This window comes from Dermacentor andersoni, chromosome 4 (genome assembly GCF_023375885.2).
Source record: "Dermacentor andersoni chromosome 4, qqDerAnde1_hic_scaffold, whole genome shotgun sequence".
Taxonomy (NCBI): domain Eukaryota; kingdom Metazoa; phylum Arthropoda; class Arachnida; order Ixodida; family Ixodidae; genus Dermacentor; species Dermacentor andersoni.
Genome location: NC_092817.1, coordinates 61599086 through 61614605, shown reverse-complemented (window position 1 = coordinate 61614605; position 15520 = coordinate 61599086). Strand labels below are relative to the sequence as shown.

Genomic DNA, 15520 nt, shown 5'->3' with positions numbered 1-15520 from the left:
AAAGCCAACCCATCCGTGACGTCACCATGCACCACCACAGGAGTCAATAAATTCTTGCGGATGAGAGTTTGGAGTTTGGGAACGTGCGCTCTGCCAAGGCTATCGTTGTGCTTGCCGCAAACTTGCACTTACAGGTACTTCTATTTGCTGGGGCAGGAAATCTGGCCGGGATTAGGTAGCGGCGTAAAGTGGCTTAGGCAGAGCCCTACATTTAGAGAAGTGCACCCGCAGTGCTATGTAATATATCAGATGCGGTTCTGTGCTGGAGTTGTTTCCTACTTCCGTGATTGCAGACATCCCCACTCTGCCTGCGATTATATTACTCGCGAGAGCTTTTCTCCCGCGGGTAAAATAATCACGGAAACGCTCTATGGAAAAAAAGATGAGAAGTTAAACACAGGCTGCTAATCATAAAAGGATTCGAATTGTAGAAAGGCTAATTACCAAGACTCCGGACGCAGCGTAAATTGAATGTAGCACAGTACCCGCGTCTATACCAACACCAAGGCTGTTCGCGAATAGGCAATGAAGACCACAGATTCTGCCGAGCTTAGTACCTTCTTGTCATGTCTGGAAGGTGCAGTGTTCTTAATCTGATTTCCTCCTTTATTTCTTATCAACGCCTGGTGACACTCTTAACGACTTTCTGACTCTCTACTTTTTTATTATCTTTTTTTGAGTATATCTGGTCAAAATTTCTCAAGTTTTCACAACATCAAATTTACGCAATGTTTACAAAAACGTGTAAAGAAAATCTTCTTTCTGTATTCCGATAACTTCCGTCTGGTGTCCCAGTAAAATGTGGCGAAGTTTTCACATCAGTAAGTGAGAGCTATGAGCCCACTTTTTCTGTTTATTTCTGTCTTGGCACGCATTTCTGTAAAAAAAAATTTAAAAGCCATTTGAGCCATGTTCAAAAGCGCGCCAGAAACAAGTGACGCCACCTTGCGAAAGAAAAAAGAAGCGAGTTAGCGGCCGGGAGAAACGTAAAAATTCCTGTGCGAAGAATGTTGATGGGCGCCTTGTGAAGTGAGCAGCGCGTCCCGCCTTGGTAGAAAAGCACAGATTGAAACTATTGAAATATTCTGCTGGTAGCTCATTTGATCTGTGCTGCAATCGTGCATTGTTCACCGAGGAATGCAACAAGAGCATCACTCCGTGACCCGTGCCGCGCTCTACTGATCGTCCGACAACGAGCGATGGCCTACAAAGAGGACACCCCGCCACAGTAGGCAGCAACACAAGTTGCGCTGTTCTCGCGATTCCGTCGACGTGCGAGGGCGGAAGAAGAACAGGGGAGAGCGCGGGCGAGGAGCGAAACACTAGGCAGTGGTGAGGTCACATAATGGCTCGGCGCCGTGCCTCGCGACGCCGACGTCGGCAGCTGCTGCTCGAGCCGCGCCAGGGAGTCGCGGCGGAAAGCACGCCAGCAGCAGAGTTCGGCAGCTCGGTGGTTTCCTGATTGTATGTAGGCGCACGAGCAGCGGAAAGCCCGCAGCTCACGACAGCGCTGCATTTGCCCGCTTGCAGTCGCGCCGTGCGGCAGACGCACTCGCGCTCGGTGGCTGCGAGTGAGCTACCGAAGCGCAGCGTCGCGCGATTGAGGAAGTGCGCGACTGGCTGCCGCAATTTTCACGGAGGTCACGATTGAAACCGACGCCCAAGCCAGTGGCATGTGCTGTGTTTGTGTGCGCCTGTCGACTGGTTTTGAGCGAAGGCGGTGGTACGTCATCGTGCGGTCGTTGTCCTTGTCATGTTGTCGAGACGCCGATCTTGACGCGACGTGAGGTGTCGGAAGACGTATTAAAGGGTCCTCGGGGCCAGGACGGGCCTCCCCCGAAAATAATATGGTGTGCGGTCTGGGAGTCATCAAGGGCGTCTTGTGCGCCCTCAACTTGACGATCTCGGTACGTAATGCATATTCATGCATAATTTATTGCGTAACAGGTACCCGGGAGAGCGGAATCACGGTGCTGGTTTGTTGCCATGAGCTCTTATGCAGCAAGGTCGCACGTATTTTCCCTACAGCGTGCCGAGCGCGCCACTTGCAACACCTGGTGTAACGCACCGCCAGATCTCGTAGGGCGCACATGTATTCGGCATAGAGGCGCGGAAAGAAAATAAACGGACGCGCGTGTGATGCACCCAAGAGACATTCATCTTGTAGCGTTCGATCAATACATGAAGTTGGCTTCGGCCCCGCTGCTGTCTAGAGATTACGGTGTTGCAGTGTTTCGTCTTTACCCAAAACTCTGTATTCAGACAATCATACACTTCACGGATAAGCAATGCATCTAAACACATGGCTTGCGTGGCAAGCAGCACAGATGGTTAATTCTTTGTGCGCACATATGCATATGCATAATGTGCATGTTTCACAGATGTGCTCATTCGCATTCTGCTATCTGCAGCTGCTGGGAGTGGCTGCGATTGTCGTGGCTGCCATTGTGCTCAACAATCCAAACCTCCATGATGTCAACGACCACTTGGGAAAATTCTCAAACTACCCAACTGCGGCCACATTTGCCCTTGTGGCAGGCGTCACAGTGCTACTGTTTGGCGTCTGCGGCTGCTGTGGGGCCTGCTTCGGCGTTGGTTGGCTTCTGCTTATGGTGTGTTCCTGTTTCTAGATTTATGCTAAATCATGTTATCTCCAGCTGGCCTTGTGCAATGCAAGCACTGTCTAGGCATGGCGGACTTGAACAAGGACACACATCAGCATAACAACTGCACATTTTGAAAAAAAATTACTGAATCGAGTGCAAAGGAAAGTGAAAAAAAAAAAAAGAAGGAAGATTAAAAGCAAATAAAGTAACATGAAAGCATATGGTACCTGCGCAGTCGTGCCAAAGAGAAAGCCTTATCAGTATTCAAGTGCCACTCATGGCAGATTAAATTTTATATAACCAGTACCACACTAAACTTTCAGTAACGTATGTACTTGTTATTGCACCATATTTGTCTTTTCTTTTTTTATTATAATGTAGAGTAAATACTGAAGTTATATCGGACAGAAACAAATGAGCTGCTTCTCTTAAGCGTGGAACAACTACTCTTATGAGGAGCAAACTACACAATTCAAAGAACAAAATTATGTCTTTTTGTTCACGTTTTCTTATCAAATAAACAATGCAATATAGACAGCTTTTATTTTCGGTGCAAAACTTTATCTGTTTAGCACATATGATAAAATCTGGTATTTCATTGCTAACTTTTTGCTTAGTGTACATTATCCTATAGCTTTGTTGTTGTGGCACTTATATTGTTTCACGTTCTATTTGTTTTTGTTTCTTTCTGTTTTGTGCCTATATTTTGGTGTTATTGCTTCAGGTAAAGCATAGTTCTAAGTCAGCACCAGAGTGCTTATTCCTTTTGCCCAAGTCTTCTTCCTTCATCCTGTTTTTAAATCGTCTACCAACATGCCTAGCCATTTGTTCTACCACCTCAGTGCAATTGGCTAATAATTTGTGATTAGCTGTCATTCCTGCATCATGATAAGCAAGAAACTGAAATATATCTCTAGATGCATTTAACATCTAGCAAATTGTCAGAGAATTATATTTCCTGTTGACTGTAATGCTCCATGGCCAGTTATAGCACCTTCTTAAGGAATACAATGGGACACCTACCATATAAAAAGCTTGTGGTTTAAGCATGCAGACATATAATATATAAAAAATATATTTTCATTACCTTTTTTCAAGCATGTAGTGCTTGTTCCGCAGGCTCAAAGTTAAAAACTCATGCTTTGCTCTGTAAACTAACCAGTCACTTTTAGCAATACTCTCAGATTTACGTGACGTGACACATCCAGCTTTATGTCTCAGTGGAACGATGGTCATCCTGTCCATTGGCCTATCCTATAATAGCGTACCAAAAGTCAAATCATCAACCAAAAATAAGGCCTCTGCCGTGTGGAGTATAAAATTTATGCCTTTTCAGCGCTTTATTCCTATAGCACAGCAGGCAAATCATTGAGCTTTACTTAAACAAATAAATACATCTAATAGTCCTTAGCAGCTGTTTCACATACCAGCATTTAGCATCTCTTGAAAGCAGATGTCAATTGCAGCTGCACATAAAATTGCCAGCTGCGGAGACCTTGCTTCTTGCCGTCAGCACTGGTTTCATGTTTTCATTTAAGTAATAAAAAGGCACTGTACAACTGCTGAACAGTATTGTAGAAATTGCTGTTGTACTGTACTACAACAAGTGCACATAACATTGTACTTGCATAAGTACTCTTTCATATTCTGCTTCTTGCACAACATTACAATATTAAATTAGTACAATATTAAAAATGGCATTTATGTCTTCCAATCCTACCTAGGATACCTCCATTTTTCTCATGGTTAAGTAACAATCTAGTGAAACTGAAACCAGTCCTAACTCCTTTCTTTTCGTGGTGTTTTCTTTTCTGCTTGAACTGGTAACACATTCCATTCTTTCTTCTGGAACCTAGCAAACAACAGGTTTATTCAAGTGGCGTTCGTTAGCCATACATATGTTCATAAATGCAACAGCATGTATCAGTGCCTCAATCTTCTGTCCTCACTTCCACATTGTAGATGGCAGTGAGTGCACAAACACAATGCTGTCCCAAAGGTTGAATGTTCATGCAGACACTCGACCTTTAGTCTTATACATTGCATTCGAAAGCTTTGTCATACAACTGCTTTCATGTCTACCATTGTCAACGTTGCAGTTTATCATCATCATGGCTGGCTTCGTGATTGTGGAAACGGTGGCGATGGGACTTGTCTGGAAGTATGCAAACAGTGCCGAAGTGAGTCCACGCATGCACCTGCTCTCTTTGTTCATTCTTCGCTTTTGACCACTGATAATGCAAGCCTGTCACTTGATCAAAGCACGGCTGTCACTTAGCCATAAGCCTGTCACTTAATACAGTCCACGGAGAACACTCACATTTGACCGATTGTCCCAGCAGTGAATGTCCTTTCTTTTGCAGCTGGAAAACACCCTCACTTCAACATTGTACACGCTCATTGAAGCAAAGAAGAGTGGGCTGCCAAACTTCTTGCAAGACTTGCAGCAAGGCGTAAGTTTTTCTTTGTGCCTTCACTTTTGACACACTAGAATGCTCTCATGCATAGAATGCAGAACCATGCACTGGCACTTATTGCAAGCATGCTGCAGGCACGGGCAGGCACGAGGGTGCAGGCATAACAGCATCAAGGAAAGGCCCTGTACATAAATAGTCATGCTAGGATGATGTCTTGGACATTCAAATTACACATAAAAATGACTTTCTTTATAATTGTACCAGAATCCAGTGTAATAAGTTACCCAGACAAGCAATAAAGCAACCACCAAACAAGAGCATGTTCACTTGTCAAATTAGCTGTGTATAAAAAAATACCATATTTACTTATATAAACCCTGTGCTCTCATAAGGCTCGCACCCAGACTATGGAGTGCAAAAATTTGTAAAAAAATATATATATATATCACTAAGCATTAAACGCATTCTAGCGTGCTCGTGAATTCTCGCAAACCGCTACGAGATGGCACTAGTGCATGTCAGAAAAATCTATCTGCACCTGTAAACATGTTCATAGTTGGCCACCGGTGGTTGCATTTATTTGCACGGAAGTCTGTGCATGATTTGAGGCGTCAGTGAGCAGTCATAAGCCTGCCTCCGGTAAAGCCCATGCCCGATAAAAGTCCATTAAAAGAAAGTGCGGGCCTTCCGCGAGTAAATATGCTAAATAGAGTGAAACAGAAGGCGCACTAAACTGTGCACCAAGGTGTATATGGGTCGCTGTCCCTTTATTATGAAAGTAGAAAACATCCCTGCTTATTATTTGTCTTATTGCAATCACTTGTGGGGTAGCTTTGATAACATATGCATTTTTTATTACTTTATTAGTGTTTTCATTAATGCTTGTCAATCCTGCACTAAATATACTGCATATTTCCAGCCAGTTAAGCATACCTTTAACACTGCTTATTCTTCTGCCATAATTGCCTAGGCAAGTTTTTCGAGTCCCATGATAGGCGTGCGTGAACACTCATCTTTAAAAAAAAATTGATTAAATTATAGGGTTCTACGTGCCAAAACTACGATCTGATCATGAGGTACACCGTAGCGGGAGACTATGGATTAATTTTGACCACCTGAGGTTCTTTAAAATGCACCTAAATCTGGGTGTACGGGTGTTCTCTCATTACGCCCCTATAGAAAAGCGGCCGCCATGGCCGGGATTTGATCCCGTGACCTTGTACTTAGCAGTGCAACACCAATGCCACCAAACAACCACGGCGGATGAACATAATTTCATAATCTTTCATAATTCCAAATGTTTCTTGCACATTTTTTTAATTAAGTCAGCATGCTATTTAAAGTAAAATTAGGGATGCCTTTATAGTACTTTTACTTCCAAAAGTGCAGTACTTTTCCAAAAATATGCATGCAGAATCACGACGTCTTATATGACAATGTCATCGCGTGACCAATTTCTAATCTTTTTTTTGTGATCTGCCTAACACATTGATTAAAGCAGTCTCCAGAAGAAGCGCCAACAAAAAACTGCTTTGAGCAGTAAAGCAAATGGTACGCTACAACTGTTCGCGAACGAAAACTGAACGCAACTTGAGCTGTCCACGTAGCTAACTGTACGGAAAAGAGTGGTGCGTCTCTGCTTTCGTTAGTTAACGATTCTGTTCATTTGTGGATTGCAGTTCCGATTTCGAAATCCTACCGCTTGTTAAATGCTGCAACAGGAACATATTTCTACCAATCACTTTGTGAATCAGTAGCAAGGCATAATTGTCGCATTGCTCTATATGCGATAAGCACATGTTGTATGGCATAGCATTGCGTCGAGGGCCGCCAAATAGAATGCCTTTTTCTTGCTGTGAAAACACGCATCAGTGTCTATAAAAGCAGATGTGGCAGTCATTGTGGAAATGATGCGCACACTGATCTGCATTGGCTGTGCCAAAACAGGCACGCTGCATCACAACACACACAGAATAAGCCCTGACGCTATGGAAGCATGTATTTAGCTGTTTAGCGTGCTGATGCCTAACACATCGTAACATTAAACCGGGAAAGGTCAACGAGAAACATCAGATGCACTTCGATAAGGACACTGCTGGATCTGTGTAACGTACCTGTAAAAAAGTTGGAGGGAGATGTTGGATGTACCTTAAGCCACAGCCTTCCTTTTTTTTTTTTTCCCTCTCTTTTTTGTCAGAAATGTCTAACTCTGATTATGGTTAATGCAGGGAAGTATGCCACAAGATAATGACTCTGCTTTTGTGCTTATTATGCATTGCCCATTTTCCTGCTCCCTAGCTCTCGTGCTGTGGTGCGAAAGGACCAGATGACTACCCACGGAACGGCTTCGAAATGCCAGCAAGCTGCTACACAGAGTCAAAGTCATCACCGCCAGTGCTCCACAAAACGGTGAGAATCATTCACACAGGCAAAATAGCTGCCTTGTATAAGGCAGCAAAAATATTCTGCAATTAATTGTATGTGTTCAAAATGTTTAAAGGAACACTAAAGGGAAAAATGATTTCTTCTGCATCAGTAAATTACCGTTCTACAACACCAAAAACACCACTCTTACAACAATAAGACGTTTGGTAAGCCAGAAAAAGCACAAGAACGAAATACGGGTGGCGACGCCTACTTGAGTTCCCGCACCTGGGGGCTGTGACGTCATGGATTTTGATGGCATCTTCTAGGGCCTACTAATTATAAATAGCGCTACAGATTGACTACATTGTGTTCTAAAGGGACCAAATAATAAACATGGCAAATTTCGGGAACCTTTATTCAGCCAACGCGGCCCAAATGCGAACACATACTTTGGAATCCCTGACGTCACGCTGACGTACCGGCGCTGCAGTTTCGGCGCGAAATTCAAATACTGATACTTTGACCTTCATTTTCTCATCGAATAATCAAACTATTTTCTTGAAATGACTGCCTGCAGGGTTCTCAAACAATTCTCCATTAGTCTAAACTGATTTATTGTTTCCCTTTAGTGTCCCTTTAAGTGTAGAGCAGGAATATTGCAGGGCATTAAAGTAGTTGTAGAGGGCCACCTAAAGAAAAGCCTTAAGTGTCATTTTAAATAGCAATGAGCGAAAAGAATCAAGGGAACTTAGGGGCTTGATTATTAATAACCTAATGAAGCCAACAATTAAGGTTTCTTTGGCTTCATTGTCTGTTGGATTCACATCGTTGTTCCCATAGACTTTCTCACTATATTACCTAGAGGAAATTCTGGCGCTGCTGCGCTGTGGTATGCACAGGAATGCCGGTATATTGCGACTTCGGATTGGCATCGTTCTCGGAGAGCAGGACACGTGCCTGACAAGCACCATTCCGTCTGTCACAGTGATTTATTCTCGACTAAAACAGCACGTAAAAAGCTGTTTTAGCTTTATTATTACACAAAAACATGTTTTGTTTAATTATGAAAACTTGTTATTGCATGTACAATTATATGAGACGTATAAAGTATCAGCGGGCTGCTAAAGTTGGAGGACGACAATGTCCGGGCTTGCAATGTGGCAGTTTGTTGCCTGTGCTTGCTTTTCTTCGCTTGGTTATGCATTGTAGGTGAGTAAACTTCATTGGAAGATGTAATATGGTTGAATGAAAATCTTTTATTAAGATTTTATTTTAAGAACACGTTATTTGTGTAGCCATATCCACGTTTTAGACGAAGCCTCTTGCAACACCAGCCAACACAAGCCTCACAGACACATACCGTCATTTCCATGACGGCACAGTGCCCCTTAGGAAACTCCCATACACGATGGCGCGAGATTTCCCTATAGGTGTTACACTGAGAAACTCTATGGTTGTTCCTAATAGAGCAGTAGGTGTCAAGCAAATGCAACAGCACTACAGCAATAATGACAGTGGTGCAATGTCTAGCATGTCACATACTTGAAATCAAACCCTGGCTGCGAACGAATTGAGGGTTTCTTTCTGTTGACTTCTGCCAGCAAAACATGATTGTGGCACTTCTGATGTATAAGAGGGGCTAGTGTGACTTGCATCAGTGGACTATGGTACTGTGGTTTGACAGTGGAACAATCTACAAGGAAAGGTCTAAGTAAATAATGGAAATGGTACATGTAGTAGCTTAAAAGTTCAAATGAAAAGCACTGAAAGAGATGTTCATAGTGAAGAATGAAGACTGGCATTGTATATTGTCCTCAAATACACACATTTGTCACAACAATTTCTTAAAGGGCCCCTGAAACGGTTTGGACAGATTTTGCAGACGCGTAGGGTACAGCTAAAGTTAATCATTCGCACCACAATTTGTGTGAACCGTCTCATATTAAGAGAGCTACGGACGATTACAAGTTACCCTCCTCCATAGCCATGCATTTTCTCCTCAACTCGTTTGCCGAGTGATCAGGGCTAAGCTCCGCCTTCACTGGCTCTGCATCAAAATGGAATGTCGTGTCGTCTCCTTCCGGTTCTTTAGGAACGAGCGCACGAAGCCTCTCCAACCTCTCCAGCAGTTGCTTGGCAGTCGACCCCAAGCGAGAGCTATCAAAGCAGCGTGCGTTGCGAGAATTCGGTCGCAGCACCGAACGTGTCTAGTATTCCAGTAACCACAGGCGGGCTGGGCCTTTCGACGGATAGGTGGAGGCATAAACTCAAGCTGATAAGGCAACTTTAGCGTAGACGTACGTGAGCAGCCTGATCGGTCTGCACAGTCCATCCACCTGTTAGCGCAGAGCTTAACCAGCCAAACAGATAGCTAATATTGCTCTAACCAAGTGTAAAACATTTTAAACATTTACAAAAACAGCATATTAACGATTACACTCCTGCGAAAAATTTACACCAGCAGCAAAGAAGAATACACTTCGTTACTGCTACTGTGTTTGGTTGAGCTCTATGCCACAAGGTGGCTGCACCGTGCAGATCACTCACGTTTGAGCTTCTGCTCATCCCATGAAATGGCAAGGTCAAGCGGGCAGGCCCTGTCCCCTCGCTTGCGTTTACCCGAATACCAGACTCGCGAAACGCTATTGTAGTAGTAATCCTCCGGTCTAAAAGGACGGCCGCAAATGCGCAAATTCTGGCGCCGATCGGATAGCGACAGTCAGATGCACTGCAGCCACTCCGCTCGTCTGCTTCCTTGCAGAGGAATACGATGTCGCAGCTTGACATATTGCCAGTCGCTATGCTTGCAGCCCACAATGCAACAAAGGCGATTCATGGCACTCACGAAAAGACAGACCGACATTGACCGCGGAGCTCTCGTCAAGACGGAGCACGTTGTAACACAAGCAGACGATGCTTGCTGTGTGCCGGAAGTGCTTAAGTGTAGTGAGAAATTGTTCTTGTGCGTTCTCTTTCTGTTACTTTCTTTTTATAGAAACAAATTGACTATCATTCCAATTATTACGAACATCATTTGTTCACCAGAAAGGTGGAAAAATTATTGATTACACGCCCTGGGTAGCTAATCGGATAGCTCACCCTACTGACGTCAATTGGGTGATTTATGTCATATGGGTAGGGGTGGCTGAAAATTCCGCCAAGCAGCAAGCTGCAATCGGCAGCAATGTACATTTTTAAAACCTTATGATAAATTACATGCTTTACACGGAGCACTTAGATGTGTCAGTGATCAGAAGGACTTCCTCTAACGACTCAGTAAATTTGTACAAAATCGTCAAAAAAGTTTCAAGGTTCCTTTAAAGTCATTTCCTCATGTAAGTTCCTTACATTTCGCATTTTCTGTGCCAGTTGGTTGCAGCTATTCTGGGCTGTTTGGAACTGTAGAGTTATGCACTCAGAGGGAAACACCTCATTAACATTCATATCCCTTTCTTATTCAGTTTTGTATGACATTGTTTAATAAAAGAGTCTTCAGTATGACGCTTCATAAAGGTAACTATTAATGAGACCACTTGGCAAGCCTTCATTCCAAATTAAAGCTGCTACAAGCACTTGAGCATTAACATGCTTTCCTTAGAAGTGGACAATCCTGTGGTTGTCAAAGCAACAAGCCAAGATTCTGGACCACTCATAGACTTGCACGTGCAGGACATATTTTTGTCTCCTAGTGATCGCTCCTGTCTACTTTTTTCTACCACATCTTCTGATGTTGGCAACCACCCATATAGACACTCAATGCTAGCCAGATTGAAAGGAATGTTGCGTGTTGTTTCAGGGCTGTGGAGAAGCCATTGCCACATTTCTTGGTGAGCAGTCTCTGAAAATTGGTCTCCTGGTGCTAGGCATCGTGGTTGCCCAGGTGAGCTTACAAGAATATGTTTGTAAACTGTGGCAAAATGCAGTACAGAAAACTGTTAAAGGATTACGGACCTATTATCCAAGTGGAAAAGACTTTACCACAGGTTTCTCGCATGAAACGTGATGATGCTTGGCAAGTACTAAGAAAGTTGGGGAAAACTTCTACAGTAGACTTTTGTTAATTTTACTCCAGCTGATTCTAATTTTAGATTAATTCGATCCCGACCAAAGGTCTGGTCGATGACCATACAATTCTATAGGCCAGAACTTTTCACTATTTCAATCCTGAAATTGGCCCTCACCAGATATTACAATTTCAACTGGTCGGCATGAACACACCCGACCCACATACTGATCACAGTCATGATCGCAATAGCTGCAGCCTCTTCTTGACGATGCTAGGGAATAGTGAATGCACCCAAGACAACATTATCTCTCACTGAAAAGGCTAATTTTCAGCCTGCCCTAGGAAAATCTTCAAGTGATGAAACTGACAGCTCACAATGAATGATTGTTGTATTTACACAACTCAAACATGCGCCTCTTTTCTTTTTTCTGAGAAAATTGGTTCGAAAATTGCCTGCATGCTACAATTGGCTTCGAAATTGGAACCACGTTCGCAACAGCCTGCCTTCACAAGCCAGCGTCATTGTCATCACAAGATGGTGAAAGAAAAAGATAGCTCGTAGAATTGCGACAATGATGTGCTGCGTTCAGTCTTCAATTACTGCAGCTCATTCAAAGGATGAGTTATCTTACACACCAGGCAAGTGATAGCAGAGTCACATCGCATATTTTCAGCACTCTGGAGACTCGCAGGCATCGCAAGACAAACTGGCGAAGTGTTTAGTCTGGGCATGGGCCACCATTCCGTTTGCTATTCTAGCATTGTTGTTCAAGAAGTGCTGCATATCAAATGCAATGGGCCACAATGAGAGCAATGTGTCATGATCCACATACAGTGATAAAAAGCTGCCTAAAATTAATGACAATTAACATTAGTCTTAAATAAATGTCCATTCTGTGAAGGTTAGTTTCACTGGCGTCATCTTGTCCTGACTGCCAAGATCAGAGGCATTTCTGATTGAAGCGGAGGCATGCAATTTTTGTTCTAATTGGGTGCACATTAGAATTGAATAAACACTACCAAAGGAAGCAGTGGTGTGTCTGGATGTATTTTTTCTTGCTTTTTAATTTCACATGCCAGATCATCAGTCAATTCCATAAGTTCTGCCTAGGTCGAATTAACGGCATTCAGCTGTATTAAAGTATTTATGGCTTTCTTAAAACTTGCCAATATTTTTTCTAGGTCTTAGAGTAAGTAAGGATGTCTGAATGACTAAATATTCTAATCGAACAGAGCACCGAATATTTTATTTCTAATCAGAGTGAAAAAAAAAGTAAATTAAAGACTGATAAGAAGTGAGGGAAAAGAAAGCAAAAAGAAAAATGATGTCGAAAATGCCATGTCAGTACTCCTTCAACTGGGACAGCAATGCATTTCATGACACCCTTTGACTTGCATTTCTGGAAACCGGGGCTAGGCCCAAGATGCAAAAGGTTTTGCTATAAGTACTGGTTGACCTAACTTTTGCAATTAACTGAATGTCCCATTAAGAAAATAATAAGTTAATTAGTGATTTTCTTAAATAATAATATTGGCAGTTATTGCACAAATTCTGTTGTTACCCGCTGCTATGAAGCTTGGTCAGAAAAAGTTCTATCTTGAGTGCCATTTTCTAAAAATAATCTGAGACATTCGTCACATACACACGAAATAAGCAGGAACCAGAGAGATTATGTTCGCCTGTATCGAGCATGCTTTATTTTTTAGGCATATTGTTAGGAATGAGTCACTAGCAATAACTAGTGACTCACAGTGCTTATATGATTCCCTAGGTTATTTTTGAGGCAAGCTAAATGTAGGTTGAAGGACTCTTATAAGTGTTGCAACCTCGTGAAGGCATCTGGTTATGCTGAAGCTATGGCTGTAATCATATAGTGATAAGCTATGCATTTTCAATGTTTGGTTTAAGTACTTTCACGATTGAGAACCTATTTGTTTTTGCCCCTATTAGTGCAGTAGCTGTCTGGAGTGATAAGGGCATTTTCTTAGTCGTAATAACTGCCTTGTAGATAGACATTGGGTATTTGCAGTGTGAGAGCATGCAGTTTCATTACTCTATTATTTACTGCTTGCAATATCAAAATGTGTAATTACTAGCAGAAGAATGAAAAAATTCCTGAGTCCCTGAATAGGAAATCTGATCGATGTTCTTGAAAACAGCAAGTTTTTCAGTATCGCTGCATTTCTCTTCCTGCTTCACATGAATTCTTTTCTATCTGTTTGCAGGTGGTTGCCATATCACTGGCAATATTTCTATATTGCAAGCTGTAGACAGCTGCAAAATTTGGTGTGGCATTTGCCAATCTCTAGACCTGTTGGTCAAGGTGCATTTCTTTTTCATTCCTGTGACGACAGTGCTTTTGTGCCGCCGAAGTCACAAAGTTTTGCCTGTAGCCACAATTACAGCTGCTGTAATGGGTTCTCTCGTGGAATGTTTAGCCATCTTGTAAAGTGCCTCTTGTTTAGAAACACTCACCAAATAACCGAGCTATCGCAGAAGTACAAAATGTGAAAGTGCAAATGTGCATCTCCTTAAATTAATAAGCATTTAATTTTTGCTTTTGTATGCATGCTTTTAGGTGCCTTACGTGCTGTACTTAATGTTGCTGATGAATACCATGGCCCAAGTAACTTGGCAATATTTATAAATGTAGTTTACAGTCCGATGTTGTGCCACTTCACTGTTCGTCGCAGCGGAAATCCAGCAACTACTACTTTATTCAATGAGGATCTGCCTATTTCTTTGTGGTGCCTTTTACATTGACACCTATACAAAAGTAGAAAAGGTGCCTATATAATGCACACATCATGCCACCATCTTTATCATATTCAGTGTACAGTACTTCTAGCACAGCCAACCAGGTAAATGCCTTAAGCTTGCTATAACTTGAAATCTTGTTTAGCTAATGATTTTCCTATCCTAGAATTCAAGTGCAGCTTAAACCATTAATAGACAACTTGGCACAGAGTGTGTTTGCAGACTAATTGCTTGTGTCAGCATCCTTTTGAACGATTTCTGGTGTCTCCAATATTATTTCTTCACATGTGAAGCTGACATTGTCATGAAATCTGTGCTTACGAGTAATTCAGTCCCTAGTCATGAAAATGGGTAGTTGTACAGAAAGCAGACTTGCTAACCTCTTGAAATGCACAAATAAGTACTGTGCTGTCTAGAGAGAAAGCGACATATTTTTTATGCAGCACTTAATGTGTGCCGTGGTTTTTGCTTGTTGTGCCTTCTTTGTATGATATGCGCATTTGGTCTGAGCCTGACTTCCAAGCAAGCATAGCACTGTACATAAGTGTGCTAGGTATCCCAAAGCATCTTTTCCCCACACTCCGCACCTGTTTAACAAAGGCACCTAGTCAGGATCATGCTTCCTAACAGAGAGCTATTTAACCCAATGTTCATTTATCAAAGATCATTGTTTAGAGACCAAACATGGGCTCTGTTAATTTACATTAGTGTTTGTTGTTGTACGAGTTGTGCATTTTATCAGTCCAGATTTGCTTGTGTCAATGTTTGAGTTTATTGATAAGACATGAACTGTACACTTTTTTAGTTGTAGAATACTTGCACGTGTGAGTATTTCATTCATGTTTTCTTTTATGACTTGTAATGCATGCAGCAAGAATCTGCTGTTGCAGTGAAGAAAATGCGACAATCAGGCTGAAATCCCTCCTGCACTGTTGTTTAATCATATTTCTAAGAAGAGCTTTATATGTGGCATTTCTTTGTGTTGTAAATGTTATTCTTTCTCTGCATTTGTGAGAGTAAAGGTCATTTGCAGCTGGAATTTACCATTGCCATGCAAGCAGCTGGTTCCTCCGAATTATACAAAGGCACTAATGGTGCCGCATATTTTATATATAAAATGTTTCCTGCAATAAAATTGTGCAAAAACGAAAGGAAATTCTGCTGCCTTCTTTTTGATTTTGTGCCCTTCATGTTGGCTATTAGCAGCGTCAAGCTTGTAGTACAGGCATGTTTCTTTTTCATGTACACTGAGACTTCGAACTAACAAGTATGGATATCGTGAAGGAAACCTAAAGTGTTTCTTGTCGACATCTACATGCATCTAATATATGCTTATAATGACTATCGAACATAAAGGTACTTTCCT

The 15520-nt window shown here is 42.2% G+C and overlaps 1 protein-coding gene across 1 annotated transcript; it reads left to right on the top strand.

Annotated features, from left to right (window-relative positions):
* The first annotated feature begins 587 nt into the window (after nt 1-587).
* Nucleotides 588-15310, top strand: LOC126536200 (23 kDa integral membrane protein-like). The gene is made up of 7 exons (XM_050183089.3): nt 588-1907; nt 2412-2612; nt 4706-4786; nt 4970-5059; nt 7322-7432; nt 11187-11270; nt 13623-15310. Exons 1-7 carry the CDS (start codon nt 1848-1850, stop codon nt 13665-13667), a joined length of 672 nt encoding a protein of 223 aa, XP_050039046.1. The 5' UTR covers nt 588-1847; the 3' UTR covers nt 13668-15310.
* The last annotated feature ends 210 nt before the right edge of the window (nt 15311-15520 follow it).

Excerpts from the sequence above, each read along its gene's own strand:
- LOC126536200 (XM_050183089.3), top strand. The coding sequence starts at position 1,848 with ATGGTGTGCGGTCTGGGAGTCATCAAGGGCGTCTTGTGCGCCCTCAAC. Across the intron at positions 1,908-2,411 it reads CCCTCAACTTGACGATCTCG|CTGCTGGGAGTGGCTGCGAT; the intron begins GTACGTAATGCA and ends TGCTATCTGCAG. Across the intron at positions 5,060-7,321 it reads TGCAAGACTTGCAGCAAGGC|CTCTCGTGCTGTGGTGCGAA; the intron begins GTAAGTTTTTCT and ends CCTGCTCCCTAG.